This window comes from Lucilia sericata, unplaced genomic scaffold (assembly GCF_015586225.1).
Source record: "Lucilia sericata isolate MDLA Ls3-8-SP2 unplaced genomic scaffold, ASM1558622v1 Contig000219F_arrow, whole genome shotgun sequence".
NCBI classification, from domain to species: domain Eukaryota; kingdom Metazoa; phylum Arthropoda; class Insecta; order Diptera; family Calliphoridae; genus Lucilia; species Lucilia sericata.
The window spans coordinates 350,531-372,568 of NW_023994247.1; the positions used below are offsets into that span (position 1 = coordinate 350,531).

A 22,038-nucleotide genomic window follows, 5' to 3' on the forward strand; every position below is an offset into this window, starting at 1 on the left:
AATATACACAAAGCAATGAAACATACGAAACGAAATACTCAAAAAAGCAAAAACAAAATACACAACGCAAAGAAAACAACAGACATCCAAGCATACGAGACTGAATGCACCAAGAAACAAAAACAATATACACAAGGCATTGAAACACACAACCATCCAAACATATGAAACGAAATACTCAATGAATAAGCAGTGTTGTCGTTGTTGCTTATATCAAAGCATGAAAAAAATTGTCTTTTTTATGAAATTTTCAGAGGTTGTCTCGGATTTTTGCTCATATCTCCGGTATTTATGGACCGATTTTGCTGATTTTAAATAGCAATCTTCACGAAAGAATGTTTAACAGAATTATTGAAGATTCGTTTGTATAGAATTTACAAACGGAATGACAAACCCTTCTCACGAAGGTGAAGGGTTTAAAATCAATTTTTAATGTTAGTATTTATTGAATGATAATAACTTTTAAGTGATTTTCAAAAAAAAAAAAAAAAAAATAGTTTTTTAAATGTTATATAAACACATTATGTACAGTAATAAAACTATTTTAAAGTTCTTCATTTTTGTTTGAATAAAAAATTAACATTATAGAAGAAGGTACAAATTTTATCCGTTTCACCCTTTTTGTTCCATTCTGGTCCAAGATAAAAAAATTATATAGCCTATTGACGTTTTCATAGCTTTATGTTTAATAATTTCAAAATTCGGAGTTTAGTCAGAAGACGCCGAAGTAAAATAAATATAAATTTGCTAAAAAAAAAGCTTAAATTAATGCGCCTACATAACACCAGAGGTGCTGTTCTAAAAATAAACATAACGTGTAATTGCTAGGGTGATTTACCAGTGTCTGGTTTTTCTAAATGTTGATTTTTCGAATATCGAATAACCCGGTTTTTTACTTTTTAAAACCCGGTTTCGAATACTTTTATTTGTTGGTATTCAAAGATTACTTAAATTAAATTTTGAAGTAAATGATAATACAGCCTGTCTAAATTTTAAAAATATTCGAGTCGAGGAACTAGATTATATTTTTCTAAAGCAGCTTTGGTTAAACTTTTTTGATTTTCCTCATTAATTAATCATATACCCACGAAGGTGAAGGGTATAATAATATAATTTCATAATGAACATTTTGAATATGGTATGTATGTATGTATGTATGTATGTATGTATGTATGTATGTAGTATGTATGTATGTATGTATGTATGTATGTATGTATGTATGTATGTATGTATGTATGTATGTATGTATGTATGTATGTATGTATGTATGTATGTATGTATGTATGTATGTATGTATGTATGTATGTATGTATGTATGTATGTATGTATGTATGTATGTATGTATGTATGTATGTATGTATGTATGTATGTATGTATGTATGTATGTATGTATGTATGTATGTATGTATGTATGTATGTATGCATGTATGTATGTAGCTTATTCTAAATCCCTGTTTAGACAACTTTCATAGGCATTCCAACACCATAATATTTCAGCCGCAAATAATTGTAATTGGAATATAATCTTAAGATTGATAAAATTTTATCAAACAGTTATTCCAATCAATTTTACAAATAAAATTTTTTAATTAATTAGGAAAATCAAAAAAGTTTAACCAAAGCTGCTTTAGAAAAATATAATCTAGTTCCTCGACTCGAATATTTTTAAAATTTAGACAGGCTGTATTATCATTTACTTCAAAATTTAATTTAAGTAATCTTTGAATACCAACAAATAAAAGTATTCGAAACGGGGTTTTAAAAAGTAAAAAACCGGGTTATTCGATATTCGAAAAATCAACATTTAGAAAAACCAGACACTGGTAAATCACCCTAGCAATTACACGTTATGTTTATTTTTAGAACAGCACCTCTGGTGTTATGTAGGGCATTAATTTAAGCTTTTTTTTTAGCAAATTTATATTTATTTTACTTCGGCGTCTTCTGACTAAACTCCGAATTTTGAAATTATTAAACATAAAGCTATGAAAATGTCAATAGGCTATATAATTTTTTTATCTTGGACCAGAATGGCACAAAAAGGGTGAAACGGATAAAATTTGTACCTTCTTCTATAATGTTAATTTTTTATTCAAACAAAAATGAAGAACTTTAAAATAGTTTTAGTACTGTACATAATGTGTTTATATAACATTTAAAAAACTATTTTTTTTTTTTTTTTTGAAAATCACTTAAAAGTTATTATCATTCAATAAATACTAACATTAAAAATTGATTTTAAACCCTTCACCTTCGTGAGAAGGGTTTGTCATTCCGTTTGTAATTTCTATACAAACGAATCTTCAATAATTCTGTTAAACATTCTTTCGTGAAGATTGCTATTTAAAATCAGCAAAATCGGTCCATAAATACCGTAGATATGAGCAAAAATCTGAGACAACCTCTGAAAATTTCATAAAAAATTTAGATATTTTATTCATGCTCAGACAGAAACCGTCTTGGTGCCCCCATATGAATTCAATAGAAAAATTCGTATATCAGAGAAACTATTAAAGCTAGAATCTTAAAATTTTACTTGAAGAACTTTGGCATTCATCTGAACTTTCAATGGGGGACTTGGCACCACCCATATGAATTAAATACAAAATTTCGTTTACTGTGAAACTAATAGAACTAGATTCTTAAAATTTTGCATAAATTACTTTAATATTTATCTGAACATTTTGGAGAAAAAAGACCGGACTTTCATCTGGGTGGACTATTAGAGAATCTTCAAATTTTATATGAAGAACTTTGACATTGATGTGAACATTTAGAGAAGAACGGACGGACTTTTAATGGCAGCTTGGCACCACATTAATTTGAGACCCAACAAAGTATATATATATTCCGGGTTCTTATCTAATTCTGAGTCGATTTGGCTATGTCTGTCTGTCTGTGTAAAACACGCTCATGCTAAAACGAAGCAATAGAAATTCACGAAATTCTGCCAAAACATTCTTTACTATCCGGTACAATTTGGTATTGAAAATCAGTAAAATTGGTTCACGACGTAAAAACTTATTAGTAAAAATTTCTGACTACCTCGAAAAAATAAAGATTTTTTCCCAATTCTTAAGTAGTTTTCTCAGAAACTACCAAAGATATTTCGATGAATTTTGTCAAACATTATTTTTTTGTACCACGGATCAAGTATGTTTAAACACATACCAATTGATCCAATATTTTCCATAGCCCAAATACAAAAGTGTATATTCCCGGAAATTAGTTTATCGTTAATAACTCCCTCAAATATATCGGTATCAACACAAAATTTTGTACATACAAATATAATATGAATAGAAATCATACTACCAACGTAGATCTCAGTCGGAACTTTATCGTTCTACAAAGGTACTTTTTGAATTTTCTATAATATTGAACCTAAAAACATGAAATGAAGCATGTAGGTCCCGAGATTAGTGAAATTCTATAAAAGGGAAATTTTTTGGTACTTTTTCGTTCTTGAAAAGGTACTTTTTGAATTTCCTGTAATATTGACCCTAGAGACATAAAATTAAGTATGTAGGGTCCGGCGTAAGTGATAACCTATAAAAGGGGATATTTTGGAACTTTTTCGTTCTTCAAAAGTAACTTTTTCAGTTTTCTACAATATTGAACCACAAAACATGACATTAAGCATGTAGGGCCCGTATTAGGTGAGAACCTATAAAAGGGGACTTTTTGGTACTTTTAATTTAATACAAATTTGGAGGAAACGATTTTTTCAACTTTTTTACAAAAGGGGTAAAAATTAGTACTTCTTGCTCATAAGCAATAAATATATTTTTTCCAAGGTAAAATGTGTTGTTTTTAGTGATTTTTCAGTATTTTTTTTTTAAATTTCATTGATATTATCTAGTAAAACAAAAACCCAAGACTTTATGCAACGCCAAATATCAAAAATGTACTAATGCAACATTTGCTAGTTCATGTTGAACTTTTTAAAAAATGTGTATGGGGTATGCAAAAACGTGCAAAAATATTTTATAATCCCAATAGATTATATATCATTTTATCATATGGGTACAACAGAAACCGAGAATCAAGTGGTATTCTATGTTTTTGAGTCCATGAAATAATGTATATATTTACAATTATTGGTTAACTTTAAAAGACGCAGAGACCTTATTCTTAATTATACTTTTAAACAAGTTAGAGTGCCATATTCGGCTGAGCCGAATCTTAAATACCCTCCACCAGCTACTTTTATATTAATACTTTTTTAATTGATCAAATATTTGTAGAAATAAGTTTTCTCATGTCTTAAATAGAAAAACCCCAAGAGTTAGACAGCTTAAATCTGTTACAATTGCAAGATTTATTGAACATTACAAATGCCATTTTCTTTTATATTTTTATAGCGCCCTAAGATATGCTTTAGCGATATTTAATAATTTGCATGTGTGTAAAAGATTTAAGGAAATTCAAAATATATACATATAATATTGTTCTACGCAAATTGAGTGTAGTTCCGGTTCACACAAGGAAACTTTTGATTTTGTGTGTGAGAGAAAGAGATGATATTGATATTTCTTTCCGTTTCTCTCACACACAAAAATCAAAAGTTTCCCACAAAAAGTTAGGCTGTGTGAACCGGCACTAATGCAACTAGTTAAATACGGTTAAAGTGATTTTTGGGGCAGGACCTAGTATGAGAGATATGACCAATTATAGACCGATCGAAAAAAAAATCAAGAGCGATACTTGTACCAAATTTTATATGGATTTAGTAATGAGTTATGTGCGTTTAGGTGGTTTTCGGGGGGGGACCTTGTATGGGAGCTATGACCAAATATGGAAAATTATACAGTCATTTCTGTATTTAAGAGCAGTATTTGTATGGATATCAATATTTGACAATGAGTTATGTGCGTTTAAGTGATTTTCGGGAGGGGACCTTGTATGGGAGGTCATATTAAGGACCGAACGGAAAAAAATTTCACTAATATTTGTGTATATAAGAGCAATACTTGTACCAAATTTTATTGTATGATCCTAATTTTATTGTATGATCCTAAAATTTTTTCTCTGAATGAATTCTATTCTCATAAAATTCTAACTTGTAAAATTTTGTGAAGATATCAACATTCTGACGGAAGTTGTTAACAATAAACTAATTTTCCGGGAATATGTACTTTTGTATGGAAGGTATATGAAATTGTGGACCGATTCCGCCAATTTTCAGCAGGAGTAAAGCCCTCGTGTAGAAACAAATGTATGAAATTCTTGTTTTTTTAGGGTCAATTATGGACTGCTTGCCGTAAAATTTGGTAGAAAGATTTCGAGTAGTATAACACTTAATATTTTCGAATTTCATTGCTGTTCTCGTATTTTTAATTCAGTCATAAGCATAAAAGTAATTATCTGAAGGGGATTTTATATAAGGATAGGGATAATTATGAATCGATACCCATAAAATTTTGTACATAGATTTTGTTGTCTATGATCACGTATAAACCAATTCTCATAAAATTCGGAATGGAGAATTATAATAAAAAACTTTTTATTGCGAGTACAACGATGAAGTACTCGTAATTTTCTCATGGCGGCTTTATATATGAGGGGTAGGTTCAATTGTGGACCGATCCTCATAAAATGCGATTTATGCGATTTTTATTAATACAAAACTTGTTTATGTAAAAATTTATCGTATTTTTAAGCCAGTAATTAGCGCTAAAGTAAATTTCTCAAGGGAACCTTATATGAGGGTAGGATCAATTATGGACCGATCCTTACAAATTTGGTAGAGAGATATTGGCTTATATAAAACATATTTATGTCGAGTTTCATTATTATATTCGTATTTTTAAGCCAGTTTGGGGGGTAGGGTGAGTAAACGACCCATTCTACATGAAAATAGGTAGGAAGATTACGTTCCTATAAGAGTTGCTTATGTCGAATTTCCTCCCTATAGTCTTATTAGTAATGAGCGTTAAAATCATTTCTTGAAGGGGACCTTAAATGGTTCAATTATGGAGCAATTGTCCAAAAAATTTATAGATACATTTTAGCTTGTATGAAACCTATTTTTTGTCGAATTTCATCGCTGTATTCATATTTTTAAGGGGACCTTAATTGGGGGTAGGGTGAGTTACCGACCCATTCCGCATTAAATACAATATTAAGATTACTTTTCTATAAAAGTAGCTTACGTCGAATTTATCCGCAATACTCGTATTTTAAGTCAGTAATGAGCGTTTAAATCATTTTTTGATAAAATAGATTTTAATTTTCTGTAATAATCACGACTATAGGAGTACCGTTATTTTGTTTTGGGTCACATTTCTTTACTTTTAAGTACATTTCCTTACTATTTGGACAATTATCTCTAATATTAAATTCGAACAAAGGCAAAAAGAATCAAACAAATTTTGTGCGACGATTAAATGCTATAAATTATATCGCCGAAGGATAAATATTAGTTTTGATAGCATAAACTGATGTTGTTGATGGGGCTTGCTAACCAAATCATGCTAAGTGATCAACGTGCTAACCACTTAAGCTAAAGCTTTTCAATGCAGGAAAAACCTACATAGAAAATTAATGAGTTAAATTGCTAACAAAACATCTTTTCACTACTTCATTACTACTACTTTATGCGTCTAATAATGGTTTTCACATACAAATTAAATTTAGTTTACTTTTTTGAAAAGCGCAATTCTTAACACGCAATTAAATAAAATGTGCAAGCAAAATGATAAAGCCGAAAATAAACTACTTCTATGTATATCAGATTATAAAAAGGTCATTATAAGAGTACTTAAAAGTAATGCACACGGTAGGTAGTAGTCATTGAAAAGTGAGTAGTAATAGAAGTACAACCCATTACCGAGTTTTTGCGGGGGTTCTATAATTTATTTTTTATATATATTGATATTGAAATGTAAGCAGGAACTTTAAGAAAAAATGTATATATTTTCTTGTAATATGTATATAGTTTGTCATTCCGTGTATAACAACAAGAAATATTCATCTGAGTCCCACCAAGTATATATTATCAAATTCTGAGTCGATTTAGCTATGGCCATTTAGCTGTGTAAAACACAGTACAGCTCACGTAAAAACGATGCTAACTAAATTAATGAAATTTGGCCAAAAGATTTACTGCTACCTACGCAGTTTGGTATTGAAAATAAATAAAATCGGTTTACATCGGAGAGAGTTATGAATCAAAATTTAAAAAAAACCCCGAACAAATTAAGCTTTTTTAACACATTCTAATACAAGTTTCACAAAACCACACAATTGCTTCTATATTAAAGCTTAATTCCTGGTAAAAATGGGCGGAGTCGGTCCACAATTTCATATACCTCCCATACAAATGTGCATTGTTAACAACTTCTAGTAGAATGATAATATCTTTACAAACTTTTACAAGTAAAAGTTGTATGACAATTGAATTCATATAGAGGAAAAATTTTCTGAATCGGTACATAATTGGCCGTAGCTCCCAAGGTCCCCTCCCGAAAATCATTCAAGCGTACATTACACATTACCAAATAATGATATCCATGTAAAATTTTTCACAAACATTGCCTTTATATACAGAAATAACACAGTAATTTTTTCACGATCGGTTCATATTTGGTCATAGCTCCCAGACAAGGTCCCCTCCCGAAAATCACTTGAACGCACACAACTCATTACCAAATAATGGTATCCATACAAATTTTGACACAAGTATTGCATATATACACAGAAATTATACTTTAAAATTTGTTCACGATCAGTACATATTTGGTCATATTTCCCATACAAGATCTCCTCCCGAATCACTTAAACGCACATAACTCATATATATGTATATATAAAATTCTAACGTTACTGACTCACTGACTGACTGATTCATCGCACAGCGTAAATGGTTGAAGCTAAAGAGCTGAAATTAATGAACAACTTAATCGAAGCAACGATTATAACTGGCCAATATAAAGGAACGGATGTCTTACTACATCGGGTCCCAATGACAACATCGGAAATGCCATTCGACAATAAACAAATCTCAGGGTCAATCCCTGCAAGTGTGTGGAATAAATCTCGAAAATCTATGCTTCTCACATGGTCAGCTTTATGTTGCATGCTTGCGAGTTGGGAAACCTTGAGATTTCTATATCTACGTGTCTGAAGGGAAAACGAGAAATATTGTATATCCCAAGGCTTTAGAATAGGAAATAATTATTAAGAAAAAATTCAATTGTAAGTAATAAGTCAATTATATTTTAGTAATTTTGTAATATTTTGTAAATTTTATTTTTAGGAATAAGAACTAATTATTAAGAAATAATACACATAAATATCAATTAATCAAAAAAATACTTAAAGAAAAATTCCTAAACAAACAAGTAAGAGTGCCTTATTCGGCTATGCCGAATCTTAAATACCCTCCACCAGCAAGCTACTTTTTATTAAAACCCATTGAGATTTCTAATTTTAATATAACTTGGCAACATTTTTGTTTCCGTATTGAGAGTACTAACATCTATGCATATGTCGAACTAATTTTTATAAGTCCAGAAAAAATTATATTAATAGGCCAGTTCGAAAACATGTTAATAGAATGATTTATCTATACACAGAACATACTCATGTCGAATTTTATCCATATATAATCATTTAACAACGAATAAGGTGGAAGGTATTAAGTGATTTACAGGGAGCCAATACAACTTATGGGCCGATCCGGAAAAAAATTCCGTAGAATGATTTACATATATACACAAAATACACATTTATGTAGAATTTTATCCCGATAACTTCGATTGTCAATGTGCATTAAAGTATTTATTTATTTCAACTTAAACCTAAGAATAAATTCTAAGTCTAAGAAAAGTAGCATAGAGGACCAGCATCTGCGGCCATCAGCTGTATTTAAGTAATTTACAATGATTTATATGTAAAACAAGTAAGAAAGTATAATCGGGCGAGGCCGACCATATGATACCCTACACCAGTTATGAATATTAAATGTGATTTATTTTTCATAGTAAAGCATTTATTTTCAATATTCCCTTGTTTCGATACATTTAAGCAATTTATGGATGAAAAACTAATTTAACATAATTATGAGCTCAGAAGCCCTTTTCGGGGGTTCTGTTCTATGGGGGCTAGGTGAAATAATAGACCGATTTTAGCCATTTTCAATAGGCTTCGTCCTTGGGTCAAATAAAACGTGCATGCCAAATTTCATCCAATTATCTTGAAAATTGCGACCTGTACCTTGCGCACAAGGTTTACATGGACAGCCAGCCAGCCAGCCAGCCAGCCAGACGGACGGACGGACATAGCTTAATCGACTCAGAAAACGATTCTAAGCCGATTGGTATACTTTAAGGTGGGTCTAGGACGAATATTTTTGTATGTTACAAACATCAGCACAAATCCAATATACCCTCCCCACTAAAGTGGTGTAGGGTATAAAAAATCAAGTTTAATTTTACTCCAATAGATTATTAATTAATGAAATATGTATGTACATTTAAGTGATTTTCGGAAGTGGACTTTATATAGGAGCTATGACCAATTACGGGCCTATCCGGAAAAAAATTGGTTGAATGATTTATATGCTCACAAAACATATTCAAGTCGTACTTTATCCCGATAGCTTTATTATTCAAAGAAATATATGCGTTTAAGTGATTTTCGTAAGTGGGAGCCTATCAGGAAAAAATTTCGTAGAGTGATTCATATAAAGACAAAACATATTTGTGTCGAATTTTATCAAGATAACTTTATTTGACAATGAAATATGAGTGTTTAAGTGATTTTCGGAAGTGGGCTTTATATGGGAGCTAAGTCCAATAATGGACCGATCCGGAAAAAAAGTGGTAGAATGATTTATATGTACACAAAACATATTCAAGCCGAATTTTATCTGTATAGCTTTAGAATTAGCGTTTAAGTGATTTTCCGGAAGTGGGCTTTATATGGGAGCTATGACCAATAATGGACCGATTCGCAAACAATTTTGTAGGATGTATATGTACACAAAACATATTCAAGTCGAATTTTATCCCTATAGCGGAAAAAATTTCGTAGACTGATTCATATAAAAACAAAACATATTTGTGTCGAATTTTATCAAGATAACTTTATTTGACAATGAAATATGAGCATTTAAGTGATTTTCGGAAGTGGGCCTCATATGGGAGCTATGACCAATAATGGACCGATCCGCAAAAAAAAATTGGTAGAATGATTTGTATGTACACAAAACATATTCAACTCGAATTTTATCTCAATAGCTTTATTTATCAATAAAATATGTGCGTTTAGGTGGTTTTCGAAAGTGGACCCTATATGGGAGCTATGACCAATTGTGGACCTACTGAGATCTACGTTGATAGCATGATTTCTGTTCATATTATATTTGCATGTACAAAATTTTGTGTTGATATCGATATATTTGAGGGAGTTATTAATGATAAACTAATTTTATTAACAACACTAGGAAACTAACATCTTACAAGTCAGAAATCTACCTTACAACTCAGAAGATAAACTGGAGTTAAAGACAAGGGTGTTTCTGACACAAATAAGATCAGAATCAATAGGTTTATTGTCTACAGAACCCGCATAGACCGTGCAGTTCACAATATATGAGGTCAATGTTCCTATAATACTATTACTGCCCAGTCAAACCATCTTTACGTTTACCAATGGATGTGATGGACTGATATTAAAATACATTCTTTCTAATCCCTGCCTGTTTTGTATGGCGGCTATGGGAAATTTTGAATCGATTATTTTGATTTTCAATATAATTTATTCCTGGATAAAAAAATAATGTGGGTCAAAATTCATAGAATTATCTTTTGTAGTTTCTGAGAAAACGACTTAAGAATTACGAAAAAAAACCTGTAATTTTTTCGAGGTAGTCTGAAATTTTTACTCATAACTTTTAACGTTGTGAACCGATTTTGCTGATTTTCAATACTAAACTGCTTAGGACAACAGTGAATATTCTTGGTGAATTTGGTTTATTTCTTTGGTTAGTTTTAACGTGAGCATGTTTTAGGCAGACAGACAGACGGACGGACGGACAGACATAGCTAAATCGACTCAGAATTTGATAAGGACCCAGAATATATCATATATAGCATGCCGGGTTTTAGCTAGTATATATATACAACAGACTGTTTGTTTGTGTGTTTGTTTGCTAAGCTTACACGGCAAAACTACTCAACCGATTTACAGGAAATTTGGACCACTAATTTGTCTAACCCCAAAAGGAGCAATAGGTTATATAAGATCATGATCGGATTTCACGCCCTTTTTTACGCCTACTTTTTATAAAACTATTATTACACCAATTTTGCAAGCACAATATGAAAAAACTACTAAACCCGATAGGTATAAGCTCGGAAAGAACTATAGGCTATATATAAGATCTTGATCAGACGCCGCGCCCCTTTCTATGCTCACTTTTTATAAAACTATCCTTACCTATGTATATCTTATTCAATAATTATATGAAAGTGACTGTTTGTTGTTACGCTTTCACGGACAAACTACTGAACCGATATACATTAAAATATAGAACACTAATAGTTCTATTCTAATGAAACAATAGGTTATATAAAATCATGATTTGACGTCACGATGCTCTTCTTATGCTCACTTTTTTCTATATAATTGTTATACAAAATTTTCATTCGAGACTTACAGAAAACTACTGAACCGATTTACATGAAATTTGGTACACCGATAGATCTTACCTCAGGTGGAACTATTAACTATATAAGATCTGGATCAGACGCCACGCCTTTTTTACGCCAACTTTTTGTAGAACTACTATTACACCAAATATGCGTTTAAGCATACAAAAAAAGTACTAATCCGATTTTCATGAAATCTGTTATATTGAATGTTGTGGAGTGAACAGTACGACACATTACATCTTCAAAACGTATAATATATAATAATAAATACATATGAGACTCTTTCTTTACTCTTTCACTACATAATTACTAAACCGATTTACATAAAATTCGGCATATTAATAGGTCTATCCTCAAAAGTTAAAAGTGAATCTATATGATATTGACTGGATACTACGCACATTTTTATGTTCACTTTTAGAATAACAGCTATAACACCAAATTTCTAGGCTAAATATAAAAAATAAAACATGAACCAATTTTCAAGAAATTTGGCAACAGACAGTGTATTTTTGGAATCAACTTTTTGATCTAGATTTTATGCTTCATGAAATATTGCATAACAATAGTTCTATCGTGGAAGGTCAGGTTAGTTTGAGGAAGAGAATGTTTAATACATCAAATCCGAATAAATACCACTAATTTCGGGCCTGTTGTGATCGTAATGAAATCCAATGACCTTTTTCCGTCCATTTTTTGTAACATTTATAATGCTATTGATATGTACTTCTTATATTATATGAGAATTATTAATTAGGTAGTTAAAATTTTAATCAAAAATTTATTTTTATTTGAAAATTCTAAAATGTTTGTAGGTCCTTAACTTTAGGTAAAATAAAATCTGTAATCAATTTAATTTATTATCAAAAATCGATTTTCATCTAAAGCGTAAAATCGGTTGTAGATTGGTATATCCCATCACTTATGTCACCGGAAAACTATTCTTATTCCAAAACCTGTAATCTGCTGTATATCCTCAGAAAATAACAATTTTAAAAGAGAACCGGATGTAGTTTCCTACGATCGAGAAAACTATAAACTATATTAGATCTTGAATGAATGTCTACGATGCCACTAAACCATTTGTTAAATGCGGCTCAAATCTTAAAAAACTTGATATGTATTTGACTACTCATTAGAGTGTCCTGGATGACAGCACTTTTGCAAATCTTTTATATGTAGGTAGACCTCTCAATCGATGCATATAAAGCATTGTTCATATAAAATATGGATGAATTCATCTTTCAATATCTTTTTATACTTTTAGAAAATTATCCACCAAAAATTCTGCACGTATGTAGCGCCGTATTTATTCCAAGCTTTTCAAATAAAATAATGATTTTGAATAATTCCAGCACACATTTTCCATTTACCATTAACAAATTCCGTAATTTTTTAATTAGAGGAAGATGTGGATATTTTATAAGTAAAATTATTTGGGTAATTTTTTGTATATCTAACGATATTTGACCTTTAAACCTTTATTTCTTCGGATTTAATAAGTGGTGTCTAAATCCATCCAAAACTTTAGTGTGGATGCATAAAAGCTAATGAAAACAAGTAAGAGTGTTATATTCGGCTGTGCCGAATCTTGTATACCCACCAACAAATTATTGCCGAAAAGGAATGCTTCCTTATTAATAAACTTTGATATTTAAGAATCGATGCTTTTGTTATTATCAAAACAATTTTCTTATTTATTACATCTACTATGTATAATTTTACCATCATACATAGGTATATCGATAGGATCAATTATGGACTGATCCTCCTAAAATTTGATAGAGAAATTTTTGTCGAATTTTGTTGCTGTACATGTATTTTTAAGGTAGTAAATAGCGTTAAAGTCATTTTCTGAGAGGGACCTTATTTGGAGGGTTGGTTTGGTCAATTATGGACCGATCCTCGTCCAATTTTCTAGAACGATTATAGTTTAGGCTAGTAATGGGCGTAGAGTCAATTATGAACCGATCCTTATAAATTTTATAAAGGGATTTAGGTTCCTATAAATATGTTTATGTCGAATTTCATCGATATAGATGCTTCTTTTGAACAAATATGAGCGTTAAAGTCATTTTCTGAAGGGGACCTTATATGGGGGTAGGCTCAATTATGGACCGATCGTTATAAAATTTTACAAAGCGATTTAGGTTTCTATAGAATATGTTCATGTCGAATTTCTTTTAGACAGTTATGAGCGTTAAAGGCATTTTCTGAAGGGGACCTTATATGGGGGGTAGGGTCAATTATGGACCGATCCTTATACAATTTTACAAAGATATTAAGGTTCCTATAAAATATGTTTAAGTCGAATTTCATTGTTATAGCTGCTTCTTTTACTCAGTTATGAGCGTTAATATCTTTTTCTGAAGGGTACCTTATATGAGGGGTAGGGTCAATTATGAACCGAGTCTTATAACATTTTACAAAGCGATTTAGGTTCCTATAAAATATGTTTATGTCAAATGTCATGGCTATAGCCGCTTCTTTTAGTCAATTATGAGCGTTAAAGTCATTTTCTGAAGGGAACCTTATATGGGGGCTAGGCGAAATCGTGGACCGATATTGCCCATTTTCAATACCAAACAAACTGCATCAATATAAAATGTCTATGCAAAATTTCAGCCCGCTAGCTACTTCCGTTTGGACTCTATCGTGTTTTCAACAGACAGACAGACGGACGGACATGGCTAGATCGTCTTAGAATTTAATAAAGATCCAGAATATATATACTTTTATGGGTCTAAGATGAATATTTCGATGTGTTACAAACGGAATGACAAAAACAATATACCCCCCATCTTTTTTGATGGTGGGTATAAAAATTAATATTTTTAAACATACTTTTTTATAAATGGATATACCTATTTTGAGAAACAATGACGAAAAAACGGTGGTTTTACTCTTTAATGAACAACCTAAAATTGTTTGTCAAATTAAAAGCAGTTTTGTTTTCTCTGTCAAGATCAAGGATTCTTCATATTTTCCTACCCAGCAAAATCTTTGCTTACAATGATTACCATTAAGTACTTTATTAATGACTTACTTTGTATGCAAATTCTAGAAAAATCAAAATAAAGATACAAACAAACATTTTTTTTTTTTTTTTCCTTTTTTGTGCACACGATATCAAATGTCTATTTTTAGACAAACAGAAAATAAAATAGTATTTGTGTGTGGAAACTATTATTTGGGGCACAATAAAACAACTAAGCAGTGGTGCAGTGAGTGGAGCATCCAACTGGCAAACAGAAGGTACTGAGTTCAACCCCAGTCTTGTCGACTTTTTATTTTTTAATAAATATTCTATAAATAACTCTACTAAAAAAACAACTTATTTCCATCCAAATAATATTGACTTACTTTTTGAACATCTCAAACAAAAATAAGTACTTTTTCTAGTAGAATTGTAACCACTTTACTCGATGAGTTCTGGTGATTTTTCTAGTGAATTTGTAAGCAAATATTTTGCTGAGTATGACAGAAAAAAACGTAATTTTGTTCTTTTTAAAGGAATTTGAAATCAATGAGGGCAAATTTTTCATGATTTAGTGCAGAATTTCCCATAATTGTTTTAGAGTTTTTGAAAATGCATGTACTTTTTCAAACAGCAAAAAAAAAAAATCACATGAAATTTTGTACGCTTAATGGTACGTGTTTTTGTAGTTAATAAAATGCCCCCGAATACTTTTGCCTCTTTACACCAGGGGCACTACAATCATAGTTGCCAGATGATTTGGGTGCAAAATCAAATTTCGAGGAAAAAATCGTCGAAATCGTCAATTGATTTTTGGAAATCGTCATTAAATCGTCAAAACTATTTGTTATAGATAATAAACATATTAGATGGTATTTGTCGTTGAGGGCAATCCTGTTTGATATATTGTTTATTATTAGGTGGCATCTTTGTTTGTTCGAAATGTTGCTAGTATCTATGTTTATTAAAGAGGGGAAAAAACTTACGGTTTCTTGTATATTAAAGTCAATAATTTATGTAAAGCTAAATTAAATACATTGGAATTGTCCATTTTTTAAATAAGTAACTTGTTACAAAGCAACCATTTCTAAAGTCTGTTTTGTCACGTAATTGTTAAAGTCAACTTGTCCTCGTTTTATATTGCCTACAAGAGATCGACCGAGTAAGTTTTGTTTAATCTTAAGATACTTTATAAATAATAATTACTTAATTTTAGAGAATAAACTGAGCCTTTGCCAAAATTATACTGTTGTTTATTCTTGCCGACCTTTTATTAAAACGAGTGACAACTTTATTCTTCGTCAGCCTTATGAAACAATTAATTTGCCATTTGCCTTATGTCGGATCCTGCCCCATTTAGAAGAAGTAATAGAGATACCAAAGGAGTGCCGCCAGCCCGTTATATAATGGAATCGCAGAATGAAGCCAACAATTTGCATACTCCAAGGAGTGCAGCTGCACCAAATATTCAAACGGGTACACCTAGACAACCAGATGCTTTAAGACAGCCACATGAAGTCTTACAAAATGAAGTAAACAATTCGCAGACACCAAAAAATACTACTCCATCTAACGTACAAACAGGTTCGTGTAAGAAACCACCAGATGCTTCAAAGCAAATCGCTGAAATACAGAGAGAGTTTCAGCGCCAAATGACGTCTCTTCAAAGTCTAATTATCGCCAACAATAATCAGACGAAAGCTACAGTTGGAGAATTAAGACAAGAAATTCAAACCATTGCCAAAGCAATACCACCGACAACAACACCAGTATCTGATAATACTCCTCGAAATAATGGTCAAGAAACGGGTGAGTCCTATTCTAATTTATCTTTTCATAGTCAAAACTGCCAACCTACCAAATCAAAGAAAATATATCCCCTTCCTAAATTTGAAGGCCAGCCTGAAGACTGGCAAATGTTTTACGAAGATTTTATTGCCACTACTCAAGAATTTGAATATACTGATCTTCAGAACATCATTAGAATTCGTGAAGCTCTTACGGGACCCGCACGAGAAACCGTGGAATGCCTTCTTTCCAGTTCAAAAAACGTGAGTGCCATAATTGAAACATTAAAAGAAACATTTGGACGTCCTGAAATGCTAATAAAAAGCCAGATTCAAAAAGTGAGGTTATATCCGAACGTTCCCGATGGTAAATTGGACCAACTTATAGGTTTTGCCAATAAAGTTAACAACATGGCCACATTTCTGAAGTCAGTAGAAGGAGAACACCATTTATATAATCCATCGCTGTTGAGCGAATTAGTTTCAAAATTGTCAACAACTAAACAAATGCAATGGGCAGAAAAATGTTTAAGTTTAAATAAGACAGCCAATATTATTGATTTTAGTAACTGGCTGAACTGTATGAGAAAACTTGCTAACATGGTATCTGATTCGCTTCCAACTTCATTGCAAGATAGCTCCAACCGCAAATCATATAATCAACAACCTGCATCACAAAAAACAAACAAATATGCAATGCTTAGCATGGCCCACAAACCGTGTTTTATTTGTGATGGTGAATGTGCGGACATATGTAATTGTGAAAAGTTTTTGAGCATGGAAGTAGATGATCGCTGGAAAATTGTAAAAGAATTACACTTGTGTTTTTGTTGCTTAAAACCGAATCATCAATTAAAATCCTGTTACGCCAAACATGTGTGTGGTATAAATAATTGTCCTCAAAAACATCATAATCTCCTACATAATATTAGCCGAGAAATGCCCACAAGTTCATCAACTATTTCATCCGCCGTTAATTGTCATGTAGACTGCCAACTTGATAATGTTTTGTTCCAGATAATCCCAATAAAGCTTTACAATAATGGAAAAGAAGTGTCTATTTACGCCTTTATAGATGATGGGGCTAATGCAACAATTCTAGATTGGGATATTGCTCGTCAGCTAGACCTACACGGCACAACAGATACGCTAAAGCTGCAATGGTTAAATGGTCGCTCGTCTAGTGAATCCACAGAAATTGTTGATGTTTATGTAAGCGCTATTGACGATAATAAAAATAAATATGAAATGAAAAGAATTTACTTGTCAAAAAATCTAGAATTGCCAACCCAATCGATTGTTAAAAATCAGCTGACTGTTAATTATCCCCATTTGACAAATATACCAATTAACGAATACATTTCAATAAGACCAAAAATGATAATAAGTATTGCTCACGCATTTTTAACAGTTCCCAATGAAGTTATAGAAAATCCATCGTATTTTGGTCCGATTGTTATAAAATGTAAATTGGGATTAATTATTTATGGTCCCGTGAAAAATTGTGATTCAAAGGCCAAGCAAGTATTTTGTACAAATGCAGTAAAAAATAAAACGGCAGATGAAGAAATAAAAGATATGATGTATAATTACTTTGAAGTTGAATCTTGTGGTGTGAAAAGTAATATTAAAACAATTTTGTCAAGTGAACATGAAAGAGCATTAGATATAATGAACACAACAACAAAGTTCATTGGTGATCGTTATGAATGTGGCTTATTGTGGAAAACTAACGATATCTCGTTTCCACCAACTTATGAAATGGCCCGAAAAAGATTAGAATTAACAGAAAACAAATTTAAAAGGGATGATGTATATGCTAAGAAATACTGTGACAAAATTGAAGATCTGTTTAAAAAGGGATATGCCAGACGGTTAAGCCAATCAGAGCAAGCAATTACACCAAAAGCCTTTTATTTGCCTCATTTTGCCGTTAAAAACCCAAACAAAGATGATATTCGCGTCGTTTTTGATGCTGCATCCAAAGTCCATGGAATTTCTTTAAATGATGCACTTCTTTCTGGCCCTGATTTAAACAATTCACTTATTTCAGTATTGTTTAAATTTAGAGAAGCACCGGTAGCGGTTTGCGGAGATATTCGTGAAATGTTTTTGCAAGTAGCCATAAAGAATGATGACATAAATTCTCAAAGATTCTTGTGGAGAGGTTTAGATTGTAATGATTCCATACAACATTGTGTTATGACAAGAATGATATTTGGCGCCGCTTGCTCTCCTACTATAGCTCAATTTATTAAAAACAAAAATGCCCAGACATTTTCGGAAGTAAGCCCAAGAGCCGAGGATGCTATAATTTATCGTCATTATGTAGATGATTACGTGGATTGTTTCCAGTCAGATTCGGAAGCAATCGAGGTTGTAACAGAGGTGAGAAAGATTCATAAAAAGGCTGGTTTTGATTTATGCAAAATAGTTTCAAATTCCCAGAATGTTATTGACGCATTTCATGGCTCTAATGTACGTTCAGTAGATGTGTCAACGGATGGAGTCGAAAGAATATTAGGTTTGCATTGGAATCCAATTACTGATGAATTTGTTTTTATTTTAAAATTTCATCGAATAACTGAAGATATTATTGAATTACGTCGCAAACCAACGAAAAGAGAAATGTTAAGTGTAATTATGTCTATTTTTGATCCGTATGGTTTTTTGGCAAATATTACAGTAGCGGGAAAAATTCTGATGCAAACACTATGGAAATACGATTTAAACTGGGACGATGAAATACCGGATTGTTTGAATGGTAGGTGGGTTGCTTGGCTGTGTGAAATAAAGAAGGTAAAGGACTATAAAATATCTCGTTGCCATTTTTATAATTTTTGTAATACTGTTAATGAGTTACATTTGTTTAGTGATGCTAGCGAACAGGCCATGGCGGTTGTCGGTTACTGGCGAATAAAAACAAATACTGGTTATAAAATTTCATTTGTTTGTGGTAAAACTAATTGTGCACCGACAAGATATCACTCAATACCAAAACTGGAGCTTCAAGCCGCTGTTATAGCTGTTCGACTTCAAAACCAAATAATTAATCATTATTGTGTTAAACCTGATCGTGTGCAGTTCTGGACAGATTCTCATACAGTAATGAGATGGATAAAATCTGATTCACGAAAATATAAACAGTACGTAGCGAATCGAGTTGGTGAAATTTTAGAAGCTACGACAGTGGATAATTGGCGGTGGTTACCGGGAACTGAAAATCCTGCCGATGATGCAACGCGGTCAAAACCAAAATTTGAATTTGATAGTCGGTGGAAAAATGGACCAGAATTTTTGTATCTTCCAGAAAATTTGTGGCCTTCAATGAATGATACTTCTTACCATTTAGAACCTGAGTTAGAACTTCGAAATAAATATGTCTTAACATCTGTGGTATGTTCACCTTTATTTGATTTTAATCGATATTCTAATTTTCGTAGATTGAAAAGAGCCATGGCTTGGATAATGAGATTTATTAATAATTCAAAAATATCTGAAAATAACGGTAGAATCAAAGGCGAATTATCAGTTGAAGAAGAAGATCACGCTGAAAAGATTTTGTGTCGTATGGTACAGCAATCAACATTTCGTTCTGAATATAAATGCCTCCAAATGAACAAACCTATTGAGGCTCGAAGTGATTTAAAAACGTTGTGCCCATATTTGGATGATTTTGGGTTGCTTCGTGTGTATGGACGTATCGATAATGCACCATTTGTTGCCATGGGTACAAAAAGACCGTGTATATTGCCAAGAAAACACCGGTTCACAGAATTGTTGGTTTCGTGGTATCATCATAGATTCAACCATATTAATGTCAACACGGTAATATGCGAAATAAGGCATAAATTTTGGATTCCATCAATCAGAAGTGTAATAAATAAAGTTCAAACAAAATGTTGTATATGTAAAATTCGTAAATCAAAGCCTAGTCAACCAATAATGGGGCCATTACCAATTGACCGTGTCACACCGTTCTTGAGGCCCTTTTCATATACGGGTCTTGACTATTTTGGGCCGGTTGAGGTTACTATAAGACGTCAAAGAGAAAAAAGATGGATTGCGCTATTCACTTGCCTTACGGTCAGAGCAGTGCATCTGGAAATCGCTACAAATCTCTCTAGTGATGCTTGTTTAATGTGTATACGAAATTTCGCTAATCGCAGAGGAGTGCCAATACAAATAAGGAGTGATAATGGAACAAATTTTGTAGGCCTCCAGAAAGAATTACATGGTGAGAGGAATTTTTGGGATAATGAAGTCATTACTGCTGGCCTTGCTCCTCTTGGCATAAAATGGAAATTTAATACACCATCTGACCCATCTGCTGGTGGAGCATGGGAGAGATTGGTTCAATCAGTAAAAAGAGCTTTATACGCAATGTTAAAAGAACATGCCCCACGCTTAGAAACTCTATACAGTCTGTTGGTAGAGACCGAAAATATGGTGAATTCAAGGCCACTTACTCATATTCCGATAACACCTAACGAGCCCGAGCCACTAACACCAAATCATTTTATAGTTGGATGTACCAGTTCAACCCAAACTCCCGCAGAATATGAACATCGTATTTGCGCATCAAGAAAACAGTGGCGTATACTGCAAAATCTAAAGAATGGAGTATGGAAGCGTTGGATAAAAGAGTATCTCCCAGAACTTACACGCCGTTCTAAATGGTTTGCCCCATCCAGTCCGTTATGTTCTGGAAGCCTTGTGTTAATTTGCGATGTGAATGAACCCCGCTCAAAGTGGAAGAGAGGAAGAGTTTTAAGATTAATATTTGGTAAAGATGGAGTTGCCCGTTCCGCAGATATACGTACATCAACAGGAGTTTTAAGTAGACCGATCAACAAGTTAGCTGTACTAGATGTAGCGGATGGATGTAGTGAATCTCAGCCCATGAAGTCGATTCACGGGGGCGGGGATGTCGTTGAGGGCAATCCTGTTTGATATATTGTTTATTATTAGGTGGCATCTTTGTTTGTTCGAAATGTTGCTAGTATCTATGTTTATTAAAGAGGGGAAAAAACTTACGGTTTCTTGTATATTAAAGTCAATAATTTATGTAAAGCTAAATTAAATACATTGGAATTGTCCATTTTTTAAATAAGTAACTTGTTACAAAGCAACCATTTCTAAAGTCTGTTTTGTCACGTAATTGTTAAAGTCAACTTGTCCTCGTTTTATATTGCCTACAAGAGATCGACCGAGTAAGTTTTGTTTAATCTTAAGATACTTTATAAATAATAATTACTTAATTTTAGAGAATAAACTGAGCCTTTGCCAAAATTATACTGTTGTTTATTCTTGCCGACCTTTTATTAAAACGAGTGACAGTATTTCCACAAATTTTTTATTTATTAGTTTAACTGTCTCAACGTTTTTATCAATTTCGATTGATATTAGTTGTCATTATCTGCTTAATTTAACAATTATACTTTAAAATACCTTATACTGAGTTCTTGTAAACTACATACATATCTGATATGATATACAGTAAATATGAATATGATATATTTTTTATTCAACCTTTTTACATGTTTTTCATGAATTTTTTTAATATATTTATTGAGAAATTTTTTCATAATTTTTATTTAAATTAAAAAAAATT

The 22,038-nt window shown here is 32.0% G+C and overlaps 1 protein-coding gene across 3 annotated transcripts; it reads left to right on the forward strand.

Annotated features, from left to right (window-relative positions):
• The first annotated feature begins 15,520 nt into the window (after nt 1–15,520).
• On the forward strand, nt 15,521–21,716 carry LOC119602292. 3 transcript variants are annotated; one of them, XM_037953723.1, is made up of 3 exons: nt 15,521–15,799; nt 15,854–18,812; nt 18,873–21,716. In XM_037953723.1, exons 2-3 carry the CDS (start codon nt 15,975–15,977, stop codon nt 21,375–21,377), a joined length of 5,343 nt encoding a protein of 1,780 aa, XP_037809651.1. In that variant the 5' UTR covers nt 15,521–15,799; nt 15,854–15,974; the 3' UTR covers nt 21,378–21,716. The 3 variants fall into 3 exon arrangements, with proteins under 3 accessions (XP_037809651.1, XP_037809652.1, XP_037809650.1); XM_037953724.1 differs by having other exon boundaries at nt 15,521–18,812; nt 18,873–19,223; nt 19,298–19,547; XM_037953722.1 differs by having other exon boundaries at nt 15,521–18,812.
• The last annotated feature ends 322 nt before the right edge of the window (nt 21,717–22,038 follow it).